Source organism: Prinia subflava, chromosome 12 (genome assembly GCF_021018805.1).
Source record: "Prinia subflava isolate CZ2003 ecotype Zambia chromosome 12, Cam_Psub_1.2, whole genome shotgun sequence".
Lineage (NCBI taxonomy): Eukaryota > Metazoa > Chordata > Aves > Passeriformes > Cisticolidae > Prinia > Prinia subflava.
The window spans coordinates 2,674,764-2,694,428 of NC_086258.1; the positions used below are offsets into that span (position 1 = coordinate 2,674,764).

The 19,665-nt window shown below is 53.2% G+C and overlaps 1 protein-coding gene and 1 long non-coding RNA gene across 6 annotated transcripts; one reads left to right on the top strand and one right to left on the bottom strand.

Moving 5' to 3' along the window:
* The first annotated feature begins 1,565 nt into the window (after positions 1-1,565).
* Positions 1,566-14,758, top strand: TMEM268 (transmembrane protein 268). 5 transcript variants are annotated; one of them, XM_063409227.1, is made up of 9 exons: positions 1,571-2,209; positions 4,509-4,816; positions 7,051-7,160; positions 8,230-8,337; positions 9,423-9,572; positions 10,486-10,596; positions 11,998-12,075; positions 13,440-13,625; positions 14,371-14,758. In XM_063409227.1, the coding sequence occupies exons 2-9, from the start codon at positions 4,717-4,719 to the stop codon at positions 14,542-14,544; spliced, it is 1,017 nt and encodes a 338-aa protein (XP_063265297.1). In that variant the 5' UTR covers positions 1,571-2,209; positions 4,509-4,716; the 3' UTR covers positions 14,545-14,758. The 5 variants fall into 5 exon arrangements, with proteins under 5 accessions (XP_063265299.1, XP_063265301.1, XP_063265297.1 ...); XM_063409228.1 differs by lacking the exon at positions 1,571-2,209 and adding an exon at positions 2,411-2,550; XM_063409229.1 differs by lacking the exon at positions 11,998-12,075 and having other exon boundaries at positions 1,566-2,209; positions 10,486-10,653.
* Positions 14,759-15,244: 486 nt separating this feature from the next.
* LOC134556849 (uncharacterized) lies at positions 15,245-18,550 on the bottom strand. The gene is made up of 3 exons (XR_010081943.1): positions 18,392-18,550; positions 18,022-18,123; positions 15,245-15,937 (listed from the first exon to the last, which is right to left on the bottom strand). It is a non-coding gene; the product is annotated as an uncharacterized LOC134556849 (long non-coding RNA).
* Between the last annotated feature and the right edge of the window lie 1,115 nt (positions 18,551-19,665).

A 19,665-nucleotide genomic window follows, 5' to 3' on the forward strand; every position in this document is an offset into this window, starting at 1 on the left:
ATTCTTCATTTGAAACTTGTAATTTATGGGTAGTGTGAAATAAATTTTTATATTTAATGACTGTCAATCTGTCAGCTTTGCTGACACAAAAATTCAGCAACACAGAGTGAGAGGACTTTGTGTGCAGGAAGGGAGGAGAAGGGCAAGACAAGGCTTTCAACAACTTTGTTCTCCTAATTAAGGCTCACTAGGGAAAAAAATAGGAAAAAGATGGCACAGTTCTCCCCTGAAAATGCAGTTTCATCAAAAGAAAATGAGTGTTGGCTGCAGTGTGCACAGTCCAAACAAGGCTGACGTGGGGAGAAACTGCAACCACATGCAGACTGTGGCCAAAGAAGCTGGAATCACAGGGGTGTGGAATCCCAATACTGCAAAGGAGCTCAGTTTGTCAAAGCATGGAGTAAATACAGAGAGAACATGGTCAGAATAGGCCAAAGCAGCCTAAATGTGTGTGTCTGATTATTAGAGCAGTGAGATTTCAAATAGGTGCTGAAGAGTGAGCTCAGAAATGGCATTAGGGATGTGATGAAGGGTGAGGTTATTCCTGAGGCTGGAAGGGCTGGCTGGGCACTGTCAGCCTGGGACAGTCCTCAAACTCCCATCTTGAAAAGGCAGATTTTATCATTTCCCTGTCATATAGTTCCCCTGTAATATATTCATTAATGCAGCAGGTGGAACAGGGAGTACAGTGTAAACCCAGGGCACCAAGCTGGGAAGAGATACAAACAGTACAGAGCACTGCATCCCAATTCCAAATGATCTTGATAAGTGGGAGAAATGATCTGAAACCAATAGCCTGAGCCTCCCTGCAGGGAAGAGTAACTGAGGAAGGTGAAATCAAATATATCAACACTGAGCATTCCCTAAGCAGCTGCAAAGCTCTGCAGGAATTTGGGCAAACAGGGTGGGGGGAACTCCCCCAGAGGCAGCAGATGTTGAGGTACAGGGGAGGGCAAGGCCAGGCTGGACAGGGCTTGGAGCAGCCTGGCCTGGTGGAATCAGTGGGCTTTGAGGTCCCTTCCAACCCACACCATCCTGGGATCCCAGCCTCTGGTGATCCCAACACGCTCTCAGATGAGCAGGAGTTTCCTGTCCGCGGTGCTGATGCCAGGTGCTGATGCCAGGACTGTGTGTGTCTTGCTGAACAAGAGGGGCACAGGGAGGGGCTGCAGCTCATTATCCACGGTGCTTTCAAGTTTATTGTCCCCCAGGAGTTTGCCTGGGGTGTTTTCCTGTGGAGAGCTGGCACTGCTCCTGGCTTCTCGTGTTCCCTGTCAGCATCTCTGTGTGGGTGAGGAGCAAACAAAGCCAAAACTTTTGATGAGGAGCGTTTGCAAAAGAGCCCAAAGCTTCCCATGGCCCTTGCTTGGGTGGGGATTGGAGCTGGGCCTTGAGCTGCTGACAGATTTATGGGATTTTTCCCAGTACCTTGATGGTGTTGCCAGTTTCCAGTGTAACAAGATCCCACGAGGGTGAGTGGCTTTGGAGCTGCTCCTGTTGCCTGTGGAGCCATGTGATGGGATGAACTCACAGCTCTGGAGCAGGCAGGGCTGCAGAACCCAGCCCTCCAGGAGAAGAGCAGCCTTTGCTCCAGGAAGTGCACACAGACACTGCAAGAGCTGATTTTTCCTTTTTTCCCAACCACTCATCACTGGATTTGCTTTGTTCCAACCCTCCGTGGATCCTGCAGCTTTTGGGGAGCTCTGACACCCCCATTCCCAGGCTAAGGAGTTTTGTTTTCTTGGTGTCTCAGCACTGTCAGGCAAACAACTCCAGCATGTGCAGCTGCTCTGGAGGATCCATCTGACTGTGCCTGAGCCTCCTGCTTTTCTTCTGCAGCTGCTGGAGGGGAAACTTGCTCCACATCAGCACAGCCTCCTGGTTTGGGGAGGGCTACAGCTCCTGCCCTGCCTCTCATCCCTGTTCCTGTGGGCTTTCCATGACCTTTTGATAAACAGTGACCTCTTATCAGCCTTGAGATCTGTGTTCTCCTCTTCTGATGTCTCCAGCCCTGTCTTGGGTGTTTGGCTTTCACTGAAACGTGCACAGGAACTGATGTGGTGCAACTGTGAGATTTGTAATTCCTCAGTCCTGCCTGGCTGATCGAGGAGGAGGAGGAGGAAGGGCAGAGCCTCCTGTCTGTGCCACTCTTGAGCTGTTCACATTCCTCAGGCTCCAGCTGCAGCTCTGGACCCCCACCCTGCTGCAGGTGAGGAGCAGAATCTCCCCTGTGGCCGTGGGAACACCTCTGAGGAACCACAGAGGGTTAAAACCACATTTCTGCTCCCAGCCCGCGGGGAGAGTCACATGCACCGGGGAGATTTTGCAAGTCGGTGCTGGCAGCTCAGGGTGAGCAGAGGGAGGCAGAGGCACAGGCCTGGCTGATCCCTGCTCCTGGAGGCACAGGGGACACAGGGACCTCATCCAGCACAGGCTGGCACCTTCCTGCTGGGGGTGGCACAGTGGGACAGGGGCACACGGAGGACAGGCAGCAGCAGCAGGAGGAGGAGGCTGAGCTGCGTTGGCAGCACCAGGAGGGAGCTGCAGCAGGTAAGGCTGTGCTGGCTGTGCTGGCAATGAGGCAGAAGGACCTGCTGGGCGTTTCTCTGCTGTTTAGTGAGGGCTTGGAGGTGTCCAAAAAAAGAAGGAAGTCATTTCACCAGAGGGATGTTGGCATTGCAGAAAGGATAAGAAGAAATTTAGAGGACACAGAGCCTGGGGGTGCAGGAGAGGAGGGGCTGCTCCTCCAGGAGGGATCAGAGGGAGTTTTGGGGGCACCCAAATGCCCAGGTGGGCAACTCTGCAGGAAAAGGCAACAAAGCCAAACTGTGCTGCACCAAGAGGTGAAAGAAAGGCTGCTTTGGCTGAGGAGCTCCTAGCATTTGGGAAAGGCTGTTTCCCTCCTGGGGATGGCTGAGCTGCTGCACCTTCACTGGGGACTGTCCTCCAGAGCCCCCAAATTCTCATCATCTGAGCCAGAGGGCCTTGATTCATCTCCAATGGATGTGCCAGCAGCAGCAATGGGGTGGTTGGTTTTATTCCAGTTTTTATTCAGTTTCTAATTAGTTTTTTCTTTTGTTTCCTTATTTTTTTCACTCTTTCCTGCTGTCTTCTATGGGCTTTTCTGTCTTGATTTTACACTCCCTTCTGTCAGATGGCAAAAGAGGGAAAGGAGTGAGAAAATTCAGTCTGAATGCACCTTTGGGTGCTGGGATGTGCCCTGTGACACGTGGAGCCCATGATCCTCATGGCCAGGGGAATCTCTCCTCACGTGTGCAGGTGCTGTGCTCATCCTTGTGCACACACTCACTGCTTTGTCCTTTGAGTGGCAATTTTCAGCCCTTCTGGGTTTTGTTTTTCCTGTGATCTCGTGTTGTTTCTCTTGCCTCCGTTTCCTTTCTGACATTCTTCAAGCAGGAACTGTCCTGGCTTTGTGTAAGGGGATAAATACAGCCACAACCATCAGAAAAAAAAATCAGAAAAGAAGTCAGAAACAAAACAATCCCTTTTGGAAGGAGAGTGGGTGAGGTCTGTGAGGGATCCTCCCACCAGGAGACAGCGAGAGGCTCCTGGTTTGAGCAGAGGTTAAAAAAACAAAAGCTGTGGTTTTGGAGAGCTGGAGTGGAAGGTAATTGAAAAGTAAACTCCAGAGTCTTCCAAGCATTTAACAGCCGCCCACAGGTGCTGGCAGGAGGTGAGAGAGCTGTGTCAGCAGGGATAAAAACACCTGGAAAACCTTGGGCACGGTGCCTGCTGTGAGAACTTCCCTGAGGAGAGGGGAGAGGAAAAGAGAGGGGAAAGGAAAGCAGAGGAGAGGGGAAAGGAAGAGAGAGGAGAGGGGAGAAGAGAGCAGAGGAGAGGAGAGGAGAGAGGCAAATAGAGGAGAGGGAAAACAAAAAGAGAGGAGAGGAAAACAGAGGACAGGGGAGAAGAGGGCAGAGGAGAGAGGAAAGAAAAGCAGAGGAGAGGGGAAAGGAAAAGAGAGGAGAAGGGAAAGAAAAAGAGAGGACAGGGGAAGGGAAAGCAGAGGAGAGAGGAAAGGAAAGCAGGAGACCCTCAAAGGCTTCACTGCAGCTGGGTGGGAGCTCCTGCTTGACTCTGCCTCCAGCAGATGCATTTTTCTGCCTTTTCTGCACTTTTCCCATCCTGCATGAGGATCTGTCCCCATGCCACTGAGAAGGAGTGTCACTCCCAGGGAGGGACATTTCCACCAGCTCCAGGTTCCTCTGAAGGTGATGGCAAAGAGGCTTGGCAAGGAGAAGTCCTGCCTGCTCCTTGCTGATTGCTTGCAAAATGCAAATGCTGATGGGATGTTGGGATATTTTAAGGAATATTTAAGGATATTTTTTCCACCTTTCAACAAAAACTAAATGTAAAAAGTGAGTCTGTGTGTACTGAGCTCACACTGGCCAACACCAGGTGCTGACATCCCCCAGGAGCACAGTCACTGCTGTTACCCTTTGTTTGCTGTCTCTGCAAGGTCTGGGATTTTCTTTTTCTCGTTTCAGGGCTATAAACGCCTCGTGGCTCATGGGAAGCAGGATCCCCAGGAAGGCAGCAGTGGGAGTGAGGGTTTCACAGTCTGCTCCCCACTCAGCTGCTCTGGGGCTGGTTGGTGCTTCCCAGCAGGGAGACAGAGAAATGCTGAATTAGAGAGAGAAGTGCTGAATTTCTGACCACACAACACACAGTCCCTCACAGAGAGGCACCTCCAGCATGGCCCAGAAAAACCAGACTGGTGGAACTGAGAACAATGAGTCCTCCCTCCTGTACTGCAAGAGTGATTTCAAGGAAGGAGCCCTGCAGTGGGTGACAGGTAAGGGAGCAGCTCGTTGGTAACAGGAGAGGCAGATCTGAGCTCAGTGTCCTTAAAATAACCACGGACAGCTTTTACCAAAGATGCTCTTTAACAGCATCCCACTTGTGAAAGCACCAAAACATTGTGCATGTTTCAGCGTTTTGGGAAGGGGATGGAGATGCTTTGGGGTTTTTTTGGAATGCCTGATATGCAGGAATGAATGAATCACCTATTGAAAAGCAGCCCCCTGCAAGTCCTCTCCTCTTGGCCTTTGAGGCTGAGATATCTTTGGGAAACTTCAGCTGTGCTGAGGGCAGCAGGGGAGGGGAGGGGGATTCTGCCCCTCTGCCCCTGTGCTCAGCTGAGACCCCACCTGCAGAGCTGCCCCAGCCCTGGGCCCAGCACTGCAAGGACCTGGAGCTGCTGCAGAGATCCAGAGGAGGCACAGGGGGATCAGAGGGATGGAGCAGCTCTGCTGGGAGGAAAGGCTGGGAGAGCTGGGAGTGTTCACCTGGAGAGGAGAAGCTTTGGGGTGACCTCAGTGCGGCCTTGCAGGGCCTTAAGGGGCTACAGGAAAGATGGAGAGAGACAATTGTCAAGGGCTTGGAGGGACAGGACACAGGGAATGGCTTCCACTGCCAGAGGGCAGGGATGGATGGGATATTGGGCAGGAATTGTTCCCTGGGAGGGTGGGCAGGCCCTGGCACAGGGTGCCCAGAGCAGCTGTGGCTGTCCCTGGATCCCTGGCAGTGCCCAAGGCCAGGCTGGACACTGGGGTTTGGCTCACCCTGGCAGCAGGCAGGGCCACGGATGGCTGCCCACTCACACCCCCACACCCTCCTGCAGGGCCCCCTTTTTGCTCCAAGTGTCCCCAGGAGCAGCCCAGGGACACCTGCCTGACCCTGGAGCTGCAAAGGGGAAGGAAATTTGGGTGAAACCTTTCAGTGAAGCAGGATCTCAGCAGAACCAGCCACTCCCTTAGTCCCAAACTCTTCCTCTCGCCGTAGCACAGCTTGTGTAAGCTCTAGGTGGATGCCAGATGGGCTGCCTGGAGACCACAGCTCTCCTGGGCTGCTCCTCAAATCTAGGACAGCCTGTCCTCACACTTTTTAGGCTCCTGCCTTGAGTCTCTAGGATGCATCTGTGATCCTGAGCTGACACTGGGAGAGCCCTGAGCAGAGCCACGCTCCAGGAGAGGGGACCTGGCTGCTGCAGGAGCTGTGGGTGCTCCAGGGCAGCCCTGCCACATTCCCGAGCAATGAGATTACTGGAGAGCACTTAAATTAATTGCTCAAGTTGGTTTTTATGGTGGGTGGGCAATGGGGATGTCTCCAAAGGGAAATGAGCACCACGGAGCAGCCTGAGCCCACTGTCCTTGCAGTCAGGGATTGCTGAGGCAGGACAGGGCTGTGCTGCAGATCAGAGCATCCTCTTATCTCCTGTTATCTCCTCTTACCTCCTGTTATCTCTGACTGCTCATACCTGGGGTGGCTTTGGGGTTTCCTCCCCTTCCAGGGGAACCTCAGGCTGCTTCCAGAGCTCCTTAGCAATGGCCAGGGAGGGGATTCTGGATCAGTTTAAAACACACTAGGGTGGTTTGTGTGTTCTCACCTCCCCTTTGCAAGGTGCTCCTGGGCTGTGGGATAAAGGTTTGTGTTCTCACCTCCCCTTTGCCAGGTACTCCGTGGGATAAACCCCCCCAGTGCTGTCCCCTCCTTCCTTCCTGGGCAAAGGGGTCCTCACTATAAAGAGTTTTGTCAGCTGTTTGCAGACTCTGAGGTGATGGTTCAGTATTTTAGTGATTAATAATCATTCAGCTTCACATGTGTTATTGTTAACAGCCTGTCATCTGAAATACTCTTAACTGTTGTGTCTGAATTTTTTCCTGATTGCTGTCAGTTCTTAACAAGAGTTATGCATTTTTAAATCAAGGTACCCTTGCACTTATGCAATGTTTTGTATTTGCAGAAATCAGACTAAAGCAATCATAAGCACTTGTCCTAATTGTCAGCTGGTGCAGCCTCCTGAATCCTCTGGAGCAGTGAATGGGAGAGGATTGCAGAGTCTGCAGTCATGGCAAACAGACATCACAAAACACCCATCTTTAGGGAGACCCAAAAGTGTCCATGTTTCAGTAGACACCTTTCCAGGTGCAGTCTCTGCCTCCTTGCATACAGGAGAAGCAGCCAAACATGCATGTCAGCATTTCTGCAAGCACCCCCTTCACTCCGTGCTCCTCTGGGCTCTTGCAGAACCCCCCCAGGGCCGGGTGCTGCTGGTGCTCCGCATGGACAACACCTGCCCCTCCTCCTCCTTTGACATGGACCTCTGTGCCCAGAAGCTGCAGTCCCTCGGGGTCCAGGTGAGCTCTCCTGGCAGTTAATTCCAGCTGGATTTGCATAATTTGCATTGACCCCCACATCCTAGGTGGCTTTGGGTTGGTTTTTTTTGTTTGAGTCGCTTGTTTCAGTCCAACTTCAGCCTATTCCCCATGGGCTGGAAGTCAGCTGGGATGAACTTGGCTTAAACATCCGTGAAGAAACTCTTTGAAGACAGTTTGGAGTGAATTTTGTTTAAAATTCACTCTGATGGGGCAGAGCATCCCTGGGACATCTGCCTTGCCTTGTCCTTCATCACAAAAGGATGGGGCTTTCCCTGCCCTTCCCAGGCAGCTTTGACTCACTGCAGCTGAGCAGGAACACAAGCCTTGTGTCTGTGGCCGCTCCGTGGATGGGACTGGGGATGCTCCCGTGGGGGAGGCAGCTCTGGGACACAGCTCTGGGACACAGCTCTGGGACACAGCTCTGGGACACAGCTCTGGGTCGCAGTGCCCCACAGAGGTTTTCCTGACTGCTCTCTTTGGCTGTAGATCCCCAGCCAGCTCTGATTCCTGCTGTGCCAGGGGTCCAAATCTGCCGGCAGGTTCAGGGAACGGAGCAGAACAAGGCTGTTCTATGGCAAACAGGGGTTGTGGTGCCTAGACTTTGGAGCAAGGGCTAGAGAAGACTCTTTTCTGTATGAATCTCAGAGACCTTTATTCCCCAAGAGGGGGCACGGAAAGGAGCAAGGAACAAAGCCCATGCTCGCTTTTAACCCCGAGGGGTGGGGGTGTGGAACAAGCAGTGATTGGCCCCAGGACAGATGGACAGGGGTTTTTCCATGACACAGGGCAGGGTCAGGGGAGAGACGGACAGCTGACAGAAGGTTCTAGAAACAGGGCAGGGGTAGGAGAGGTAGACAAAGAGACAAAGGGGTGGACATGCCTGGACAACACCCGAGACATCGAGCAGAGGGAAATAGGGAAGAACCACTGAGATACAGAACTCAAACCAGCTCCAAAAACCCACCAGCACATTTGCCCTCTGTCGTTGTGCTGGGCTCTGGAGCCCAGGCTGGAGGGTGGCCGTGGCTCTGTGTTTGCTCCCGGGCAGGTGCCGATGGATCCCTGCAGAAGGCTGCTCCAGGAGGGGCTCCTGAGGCCCCCGGTGAGGCGCTACCTGTTCTACAGCTCCAGGGGCTTCCAGATGGCCATGGCCGGGGTGAGGGCATGCCCAGCCTGCCCCCGGGGCTCCTGTGTCCGGGGGGTTTGGCTGGGCTCCAAATCTGCTTCTGACACATTCCTGCTGCGTTCCCCTGGCAGTCCCAGTCACAGAATTCCTGCAGGTGGAGGGCAGGGCTCTCTCTCCAGCCCCTCCCTTGCTGCAGTCCCACCAAAGCAGGCTGCCCATGGCTGGGTGAGCAGCCCAGGACCTACAGCAGGCTTGGTTTATACCTTGATTTTTAACGATCTGAAGGCATTCTGGTTCTGATGCAATTTAGACCAGCAAGTCAGTCAACTTTTGGTCTTGCTTGTCTTCTTCTGGTGAAAGGAACTCCTCCAGAAACCCAACCATGAGCATCTGCTGTGAGGCTGGTGCTTTGCAGTGTGCTGAGGGTGTGATCCAAATCTTTAATTCTTTTTTTATTTTATTTTTTTGGATTGCCATTATACAAATCCTCTCTTTCCCTGATACTGCAGGAATTGGTGCTCAGTGTTTTGAGGGGTTTGGTGCCTGTTTAGTGCACCTGAGTTTTGTCATTATAAGATGATGCCGTGCCCTACATGTCACACCTGCTCCTGTCAGTGCAGTCTCCTGCCCAAATCCATGCTCTGTGAGCTAAAGGAATCCAGTTTTCCCTGACTTTAACCCAGTCCTTGAGCCCTGTGTCACTGCCCCCTGGTTGAGCATGACTGTAATGGAGTTGTCTCTGCACCTCCTTGAAATAGGAACTTTCTAAATCCAGGGACTCTGAGAATTATTATCAATATGCCTCAGTGAGTGCATTTCTTATCTAAATGGAAGAACTCGGTTGAAATCCTTCCTAGGGATGAATCATCATTAATAATTCACTCTTTGTCTTTGGTGAGTGGTGATTTTTTAAAATAAACTAGGGCTCACTCAGTCCTTCCAGTCCTTTCTTTCCTCTATTTATTATTGGAAAGAAGTTTTGTCCTTGCTCACCCTGTGAAAAATCCCGTGGGACTTAATTTATAAGGAAGAAGGGATTGTTATTTTCTTCTTCCTGTGACTTTTCTCACTTTCATGGGTTTGTGACTCTCATCAGCCTCTCTATTTTCCCCCAGGTTTTCTACATCTCTCTCTGGACAAACCTTTACTGCACCCTCCAGCTGTGTTCCCTGGGACACTCCTGGGGGACTGGCGTGCTGGTGACACTGGTGGCCCTGGCTCTCACTGTCCTGGTGATCCTGGTCATTGATTGTCACCAGAGGAAGGTGAGAGGAGGCTCCTGCTGTGGGAATGTGGGGAGAGGGGAACAGGATTCCACGATCCAGGGAGGAGAGAATATTTTTACAGCACTCAGGGAAAGCCAGGGATGTTCTGCAGCCGAGGGAGGGGATGGAATGCTTGAAATGGAAGTGTTGGAGCTGCTCAGGCTGGCTCAGACCTCCTGCTGGTGGAGATCAGAGGATCCCAGACTGGTTTGGGTTCAAAGGGACCGTGAAGCTCATCCCATCCCACCCCTGCCATGGCAGGGACACCTCCCACTGTCCCAGGCTGCTCCCAGCCCCTTCCAGCCTTGGGCACTGCCAGGGATCCAGGGGCAGCCACAGCTGCTCTGGGCACCCTGTGCCAGGGCCTGCCCACCCTCCCAGGGAACAATTCCTGCCCAATCTCCCATCCAGCCCTGCCCTCTGGCAGTGGAAGCCATTCCCTGTGTCCTGTCCCCCTGTCCCTTGTCCCCAGTCCATCTCCAGCTCTCCTGGAGCTTTTTTGAGCACTGAGAGGCCACAACAAGGTCACCCTGCAGACCAACCCTTGCAGAGTGTGGATTGTGCTCCCCCAGCAGCTCTGGCTCCTGCCCTGCTCCTGATGATTCCTCCTTGCACTCTCTGGCTGCCTCTGGCATTACTGGCACCATTTATTTGGCTGAAGAATAACATTGGAAAGTCTTGATTCAAAATCCAGAGGGGCATTTGGAACAAATGATTCTTCCAAGAGGAAACCAGGCAAATGTGGGGGTTCACAGAGTTCAGGAGAGGAGATTGTTGTGGGATGGAAGGTAGAACATGACACTGGAAATCAATTCCACTCTTCCTTTCAGAGCTGCAGTATCTGGGATTATCCAGCTGCAGTTTGTAGACTTTTGCTGTGGATTGTGTTATTTTCCCTTGCATTCTTTAACAGCTAAATGTGAACACAGATGTGAGGCTGGCAGCTGTCAATGAAATCTTTATCAAACACAGCATAATCCTGGGGATTACCGATGTTCTGGACGGGCCACACAACATCCTACAAGTATCCTTTCTGCTGGAATTGGTCAGATCCCTCCTGGACAAATGCCTCCTGCTGGAGGTATTTACTGATGCTGTGACCCAGAGGGATCCTAGGATCTGGTTTGTCTCCGAGGGGATGCTATGAGGAATTGGGAAGGTTTTATTTCTCCTGTAAGCGGGGATTGAGATATGCCCACAGGTGATTGGAAATAATCAATCTAAAGGATTAAAGTGGGATTCCTTAGAGCAGACAATTATTCCTAAAAATATGTTATACTTGTGTGACACTGATGATTCTGCCTATAGGCAGAGTGATAGCAAAGTTCCTATCCAAAAAAAAAAAATCCCCAAAACTGCTAAAAAACAACAGGGAGAAAACCAAACAGTCCCCCAAAAACATTAACATGGAGAAAAGCAAAATCTCCATCCCTGGGCTCATTTGCTGCTTTTCAGAGATGATTCTTCTGCACTAGACAGGGATTTAGGGGAATGATGAGAGTTTTAAGGCTCTGTGAAGGTGTTAAAGGAAGGTGAGAGAGACACAGAGACTGAAATAGAAATGGAGAGGGAAGCCAGGGTGAAGCAGGGAAGGGGACAGGGAACACTGCAGGAGGGCAAAGTCATTCAGGAAGAGGAGGAAGCCCTTAAAAACCTGAATTCCACATTTGTAAACCTGAATTCCACGTTTGTAAATCTGAATTCCATGTTTGTAAACCTGAATTCCACATTTATTCAAGGCAGCATAGTTCATTAGAGGACTAATCCAGGGAGCCTTCACCTTGACCTACCTGTCCCAAAACTGCCTGAGAGCAGCAAATAACCCAGGGATTTACAATGGCTCTGTCTGCTCCAGTGTCAGATCCATTGTAACCCTCTGGATTTTACATTTTCCTGCATCCCCCTGCTGCTGTCAGGTGCAGCAGATGCACAAGGACAGAGCTCTGGGTGCCTCAGAGCTGGCAGGACTCACATCCCCAACACACAGCTCTTGGAAATCCCTTCTCAGCAGTGTCCTCAGAGCAGCACTGAGTATGGCCAGCTTAGTAAAAAATAAATGGAGTGAATCCCTGGAAACAAAGGCAGGACAGCAGGAAGGGGTTTAGGGCAGCTGAGTCCCCGTTTAGGGCAGCTGAGTCCCTGTGCCCCACAGTTTATTTAGTGTAGTGTCACTGAGATGGGCGATGGGCAGTGACCCTGGGTCCTCCCAGGCTGCAGGAGCTGAGGGAGGAGGACTGGCACTCTCTGCTTGCCCATTAACTTCAAGTTTTGTCTTAGTCCTGACCCTCCTGGCTTAAAACCAGCCCTGGGCTGTGTTAGTTAGGTCCTGGCTGCCCTGAGCACCCGAGGCCATCACCTGGCTCAGCTCTGCTCCCTGCCAGGCCCATCCCATGGGGAGATTCCTTCCTTCACCCGCCCCTTCCAGCTGTGGTTTGTGCACTTCAGCCCTGAGCGCTGCCTGCAGGCCCTGACAGCCCACATCACTCACCTGCAGGGGACACAGGTAAGGGACAGTGGGGACAGCTGGGGACACGGGCAGGTCCTGCCCTGAGCCCCACATTTGCTGGGATGGAGGTGTGTAGGTCATGAAAAAAAAAAGAGAGACTCCAAATATTTCAGAAGACAAAGAGCACAGAAAAAGCTTTATTGTCTAAATCTTACTACTTTTTATAAGGTATTCCTATACAGACTTAACATGATTGGTGAATAGGAACAACACCTCTCTAATCCCATTGGTTAAACTAGAGAAACAGCTAATTTTTTTTTTTTTGATTTTTTTTTTTTTTTTGATTTTTTTTTTGAGGACTAGAAAGGCAAAACACCACCTGGAGAAAGATTCTTTTGAGAAAGGATAGTTGTTTGCCAAGATTGTTTTGAGAAGCAGCTTTCTTGAGACAAATTCCCTTGGGAAAAAACGTTAGCAGCTGCCAGCAGGCTAAAATCTCTCAGACCCAAAAATATCAGGCCCACAGAGGTGGGCAAGGACAAAGGAGAGTTTGAGTGCCCTGTTGAGGTTCCCCTGCTGTGCACTGGGAACTGGGCAGACTGGGAGGTGAATAAAGTGCACCTGTCCATGCCCAGTCCAGCAGGAATTTGTCCAGACCCCGCGGAATGTGCGTGCCTGGATAATTAACTGTACAGCTTTAATGATGGAAAATCATCAGGAATCAAAGGCAAATTTTGGAAGCATGTGGCACACCTTGCAAGAGCTTCCACCTTCAGCTGTCCTCCTGGAATAAGTGGGATAGCCTGGAGGAGCAGGAATTGCTGGATGGAGTTAATTATATAACAGTTTTGTCCTCTTGGCTTTCTGAAAATGCTTTGCTCTCTGTGGGTGTGTAAATATCCACTGAACTGCCTTTGTGGCATGAGAGGTGAAAGTTCCAGGCTGCTCATCTCCCTGAGAGCTGCAGCTCAGGGATGGACTGCAGCTCCCTGACTCACACAGGGATGGGCTAACTCTGTTTTTAAAGGCAGGATTCTCCATGCCAGGCTGTGACCGTGGTGCTGGGAGCAGTCACTGGCAGCTGAGGGCAGCCAGGCCATGGGAGGGACACCCAGGCCATGGGAGGGACACCCAGGCCATGGGATGGACACCCAGGCCATGGGAGGGACACCCAGGCCGTGGGAGGGACACCCAGCTCCAGGTGCTGGGCACGGTTCTTGGCACGGGAAATGCCAGGAGTGAGAAATGTGCAGGAGGAAATTGTGCCTTTTAAACCCTGTGCTCAGGGCACCTCTGCTGCCTGGGATGGGAAATGCCAGGAGTTGAATCCATGCAGGAGGAAATGGTGCCCTGTAAAGGCTGTACTCAGGGCACCACTGCTGCCTGCCTCTGGAGAGCCCCAAAATCTCCTTTTCCTCCAGGCAGGCTTGAGGCACAGGCTGAACAAGCTCTGTGTGGTCATGGATGTGGCAGTTCAGCCCGAGCTGGGGATGGAGGAGGAGGCTCCACGTGAAGAATCCCCTCTTTTATCCAGTGGGGGGACCCTGAATAAAGATGCTGTAACCTGCAGTGAGCTCCTGCACCTCATCCCTGAGGGCCCACCCGAGGTGAGCAGAAATATCTCCCTGACAGAGGCACCAATTCACCCCCCCCCAGGGTATCTCAGGTCTAAAACTCATCCCAGCCATGGGGAACACCACGTTTTTCTCCAGCAGAAGCACTTGGAAGTCCACACACACCTTCTCCAGCCCCGGTGCTGCCGAGCTGTCAAAGCTGTCTGAGCAGTTGGGCATAATCCTTGAGGAATTCATGGATTGAGCTTTTCCTTGCTGGTCCCAAGGGTCCTGGTTGGAGGAAAACCTCTCCCCAGGGTCCTTATGCCCCTGCCCAGGCTGGGGCTGAGCCATGGATGAGCCCAGCCTTTGTCTCCTCCATGAAAAGTGCCTTCAAAGACTTGTGCCACGCTGAGTGACAAACGTGTCCTGATTCCCGCTCAGCACGGAGCTACCCACGGGAGGATTTGGATTTATTTTGCAGTTTTCCTGTCACTGTGTGAATTCAGTGCAGGTGACACCCCTGCAGATTGAGGCTCTCTGGCTGTCTACAGGCAAAAACAAGCCCAGGGAGGCAGGGACAGAGCGGGCAGGTCCCCAGGGCTCATTTGGTGTCACCCCGCTGTGGGGACAGAGTGCCAGCACTGCTGGCCACAAGGGGATCTGGGCCACTTATCTGTGCCATTGGCTGCTGTCCTGCTCCTGTCAGAGCAGGACAGTCCTTGAGGCAGGGAGGAAAACGGTGTTTGGTGGATGTTTGTGCTCTGCCCTGCTCTGACACCTCTCCTGCTCCCCGCAGGCCGTGGCTCAGCAGCTCCTGGTGATCTTCAGCGGATGCTACGTGCGGCTCCTGGTCACGGGCCGGCTCCCCGGGGCCGGGGCAGGGGGACACCTGGGCCACAGCAGCGTTCCCTGTCCCTGCCAGTTCATCCAGAGCACCCTGCTGCACGCCCACCACAGCTGGGGTGGGTGACTGGGGGGGCTGGAAAACGCCACAGAACAGAGCTGTCCCCACACACCAGTGCGGAGAGGCTGTGGGGCACAGAAGGGAGCTGTAATTCCTGGTCCTGGATGGATGAGTGGAAATAGAACTCTAATAAAACATGCAAGAAAGCTGCTCACCTTGGAGAGCTCCTGCCCACCAGCTCAGCGTGGAGGAGCTGCCCCAGGGGTCAGAAACAACCCAGGGACGGCCTGGGACTCGTTTTTGCCCAAATCCTTGTGCCACCAGCCATCACCCCCTCACACAACCTCGTACCAGCAAAGGCCAGCCCATCGCTCGGGGAGGCAGCAGGAGGGGGAGCCCTGGAGCACCAGGAGCTTGCATTTGGCTCTTCCCAGGGTGCAGGATGACTCTGCTCCTTCTCCCATTGTTTCTGTCACCAGGAGTGGTGAGACCAGGTCCATCTCCTCCCACCTGAGGCCCCAGCACCACCCCCTCAGCAGTGAGCCCCAGACACATGATCCTCTCATCAGTGACCCCCTCCAACAAAGGATCCTCTTATCAGTGACCCCCAACAAAGGATCCCCTTACCAGTGACTCCCCATATGATCCCCTTATCAGTGACCCCCCACATGATCCCCTTATCCCCCATGCTGCCAGTGCACAATCCCAAGCACTGCAGTGCCACCAAACTCATTCCAGAAGGAAAACCACCACACTCCCATCCAGCTGATTTCCATCCACCTTTATTTCTGGTTGAGCTGTCACAGAAGGGGGTCAGGCAGAACTCCCCCCACGCTTGTGGGGTTTGGGGTTCTGCTGTCATTGCTCTGTGACAGGAGGGATTGGGGGCAAATCCTGCTGTGGTCCCTGCAGCCTCTGCTCTGGGGGTGCTGCTCAGCACCTGGGTGCTGGCTGGGCATGGGGAAGGGGATTCTCACACACCTGAGCTCCAAAACTCCAGCTCAGGAACTGATTTTGCCCTCGTGGAAATTGTCTGGATTTGTACCAATAGCACTGGGAGCATAATTTGGTTTCACAGTGTAAAGATCTAATTCCCTGCTAAGATGCCAGGGCTCCTGCTCTTCCCCTGGTATTCCATGGCCCACGGGGGCCAGGAGCATCTGATACACATTGGCAATCTCCTTTTTTTTGCAGCCAACTAGAAAATTCTGGTCATGAGACACTGATCAGGACATTTTCTATCAATGTGCTTCTGTGCCAGAGCAGATACTGCAGGGATTTACTGATATTTTCCAATCTCTGGGATACAGGATTGTATCAAATCAGGGGGAAGAAATCTCGTGGCCTTCATGGGAGGACCACGAGGGCTTTTATCGTCAGGACCTGCTCTGGATGGGTTTGGCGTTGCAGGAGAGTGAGGCTGGCGCTTCAGGGGGTGCTGGTAGCTCTGGTTTTACATCTGCAAATGACAAGGATGGGAGAAAAAAGAGGGATTCAGGATTAACCAAGGGGAAAGGTTCTGCAAGGGACAGTAAGGTCCTCTGGAAACCTCAGCTACCCTGATTGCAATTAAACACCCAGCAATGAACTGCAGAACGGAGCTGAACAGCTTTGCCCAAAGGAGGAGTTTGATTCCTCTCCCTGATCCATCCAAGTGCTTGCCCTGATCTTCCTGGAGTCTCTGCAAATTCCTGCCTCCCACTGCAGGATGGGAGCTGCTCCTTCCTTCTGCTTCTCCTTCATACACACCTAACCAAGGCATTAGTGAAGGGAGACATCCCCTTTCCCGTCCCTGCTCAGGATCCAGATGTCACTTTAGGGGGCAGGTGAAATTCTGGACATTTTTTAGGATCCCCTGTGCACATAATTCCCCTTCCTCCCCTCCCACACAGCTCACGGGGGCAGCAGGAAGGGAATGGCTCAGCCCTGCACCTTCCCTGGAGTCTGCAAGGACAGCTCCAAGCTCCTGGCAGAGGCAGGAGGTCACAGGCACGGCCTGACCGCTGTGGCAGCTGCCTGGGAATGTGCTCAAGCTCTGGGAATGTGCTCCAGCTCTGGGAATGTGCTCCCCTCTGGGAATGTGCTCCAGCTCTGGGAATGTGCTCCAGCTCTGGGAATGTGCTCCCCTCTGGGAATGGGCTCCAGCTCTGGGAATGTGCTCCAGCTCTGGGAATGTGCTCCCCTCTGGGAATGTGCTCCCCTCTGGGAATGTGTTCCCCTCTGGGAATGGGCTGCCACTCTGGGAATGTGCTCCCCTCTGGGAATAGGCTCCAGCTCCGGGAATGTACTCCAGCTCTGGGAATGTGCTCCCACTCTGGGAATGTGCTCCAGCTCTGGGAATGTGCTCCAGCCCTGGCAATGTGCTCCAGCTCTGGCCACGTTTGCTCGGGAGCCACCCGGAGTGACTCAGCCAAACCAGTGCAACCAGTAAGGGTGGGGCAGGTCCCTGTGCTGAGATTCCTCTGCCTGCTGCCCAAAGCCGAGCTCACTGTGACACGAGTTCACTGTGACAGGAGCTCTGGCAGTGAGCAGTGCAGTCAGGCGATGCTGGAGGATTTCTCAAGCCTTGGCTGGGGCGGGCAGAGGAGCCAGCATGGTCCTTGCTGTGCCCACCGTGCCAAACTGGGGCTCTGCTTTATCTGCAAAGTCATGGTGGTTCAAAGTGTGCTTTAAATGGGCCAGGGAGGGAAGACTGGGAAGCAAGGACAGGAATCTCTCGTTGCCAGCTCTGTGCATGGTGCTGTATTTTGGTGTTTGGCAGGGACCCGAGTGACCAAGAGTGTCCCAGAGATGCCTAGCTCTGTGGGAGCAGGTGACAGCCTATTGTCCCCCTAATCCCACCCCAAAGCCCGTCTGTCCCTTTTCCAAAGGCTGCATTTGCTCCTCCCCTCTGCCAGAGGCTGGAATGACATCTAACAACAAAACCCAGCGAGCAAAAATAAAGCAGGGGAGAAGAGAAACTTTTGCAGCTCAGTCCTGGGAGCACCGACGGGGAGTGTGAAAGTGCCTCCCACCCCTGGCTGAGCCCGGGTGAGCCCTGAACCCCCATCCCAGCAGCTTTGGGATGAGGTGTGTCAATGTCCCTGTCCCTCCACACTCCCTCTGGGGTGGCTCTGGGTGTCCCTGTCCCCCCACACTCACTCTGGGGTGGCTCTGGGCTGTCCCTGTCCCCCACACTCACTCTGCGGTGGCTCTGGGTGTCCCTGTCCCCCACACTCACTCTGGGGGTGGCTCTGGGTGTCCCTGTCCCCCACACTCACTCTGGGGGTGGCTCTGGGTGTCCCTGTCCCCCACACTCACTCTGGGGGTGGCTCTGGGTGTCCCTGTCCCTCCACACTCACTCTGGGGTGGCTCTGGGTGTCCCTGTCCCCCACACTCACTCTGGGGGTGGCTCTGGGTGTCCCTGTCCCCCACACTCACTCTGAGTGTCCCTGTCCCCCACACTCACTCTGGGTGTCCCTGTCCCCCACACTCACTCTGGCTGTCCCTGTCCCCCACACTCACTCTGGGGTGGCTCTGGGTGTCCCTGTCCCCCACACTCACTCTGGGGGTGGACCTGAGGCGCTGCCTGAGCCGGGCAGGGCGGTGGCTCCCGGGGCTCCCGGCTCCACAGGCTCCTCATCTTCCTGGCCACATAGCGGCAGGCTGCGGGGACAGGGGACACGGGGGACATTTGTGACACCGGGAAGCAGCAGCTCCCCCAGGCAGCCTCCCCAGGCAGGCCGGAGCGGGCCCCGCCGCTGAGGGCGGGCCGGGACCGCTCTCCCGCCGCAGCCGGCGCTGGTTCCCGTGCCTGCCCTCCCGGCTGTGCTCCAGCCCCGGCACCGGCCTGTCTGCCCCGCCGGCCGAGGCCGTGAAACACGCAGAGAATTTCCCCTCCCAGCTCTCTGCTCGACCCCTGGGCTCTCCTTACCGTTGATTATTACTCAAACCATCTCCCCGCGGGCTCGGCAGGTCCGCGCTGTGCAGGCAGCCCGGCTCTCCTCTCTCTGCTCTCGCAGGCGGCTCTGCAGCGCTGACTCAACAGCTCGGCCTCCTCCTCCCCTTCCCTCCCCTGCCCTGCCCTGCCCGCCTCCCTCCCGCCCGCGGGGCCGCTCCCGGTGACAGCGGGGCCGCTGCCGGTGACAGCGGGGCAGCTCCGGGTGACAGCGGGGCCGCTGCCGGTGACAGGCGGGGACACGGCTCAGCCCCCGCCGCCGTCCCCGGGGTCCCCGCCCGGCAGCGCGGCCCTGCCCCGCCGCCAAGGGAGAAGCGCTCCGTGTCCGTCAGAGCGGCTGCTCCGAGCTTGGAGCGAGGGGAAGCGAAAGGGGACCTGGAGGGGTTGCTGGTTGTAAAAAAAAATGAGGTTCACTTTTGTAGGAAATGGGTTTGTAGAGAATTCTCAAAGCCTGACAGAAGCTCACACAGTCCTGTGCATCTGTGTGCAAACTTGGAAATAAGAAATGCTGACTGAGAAAGGCCATGGGATGGGACAGACATTGCTGAGAGAGAAATGGAACTGAAAACAAGTTTCAAAAGATGGCCTTGCAAATAGACTAGATACTTTAGAGAAACAGAACTATGAAAGGTGCACTGTAGTAGGACCCATGGAGGGTAATTTCAGATGATTGGCTTTAAGGCATTAACAGCATTATATGGCAAAGGCTGACAGGCCAAGAAACAATTATAATGTACTGAAATTAAGAAATAGCTTCTGATAGTGAAGGCACTAATTGTAACATCTGCACCATCTCACTCTTCTCGTGAGACTGAAAATAGAATAAAAGTTTTTAAAACGCCTCCCAGTTCCCGTAAAATTTAAAAAGTTTAATAAAAGGATGTTATAAATGCGTATGATAAAGTTGGTTTTCCACAAATATTTAAATGAATACTATATGTATAATGTGGGAAGGGTTTACTGTATATTCTTTTATTATTAACAGAGTTTAGAAATGTGATGAATGCATATTTTCTTTTTGAGTTGTAAAGACTTTGTTTGGTAACACTTGAAACCAGTCAAACCCCTACCAGAAGGTAGAGGGGGATCCTCCTCTATTCCTGAATTAACCAGATGAAGATAACCTGAACCAAAGCAACAAGAAGGAATTCATTGATCTCCTGGTATCAAAAGAATGAAAGATAGGACGACAAAAAGGGTGCCAACAAGAACTTTATCTACAAGGAATAATAAAATGTTAATTTGGTGAC

What these genes read in the sequence shown, in the direction of transcription:
- TMEM268 (XM_063409227.1), top strand. Translation starts at nt 4,717, where the DNA reads ATGGCCCAGAAAAACCAGACTGGTGGAACTGAGAACAATGAGTCCTCC. An exon ending in CTCACCTGCAGGGGACACAG is followed by an intron (nt 12,076 to 13,439) that starts GTAAGGGACAGT and finishes CTTTTCCTCCAG; the next exon opens with GCAGGCTTGAGGCACAGGCT. An exon ending in TCCCTGAGGGCCCACCCGAG is followed by an intron (nt 13,626 to 14,370) that starts GTGAGCAGAAAT and finishes TGCTCCCCGCAG; the next exon opens with GCCGTGGCTCAGCAGCTCCT.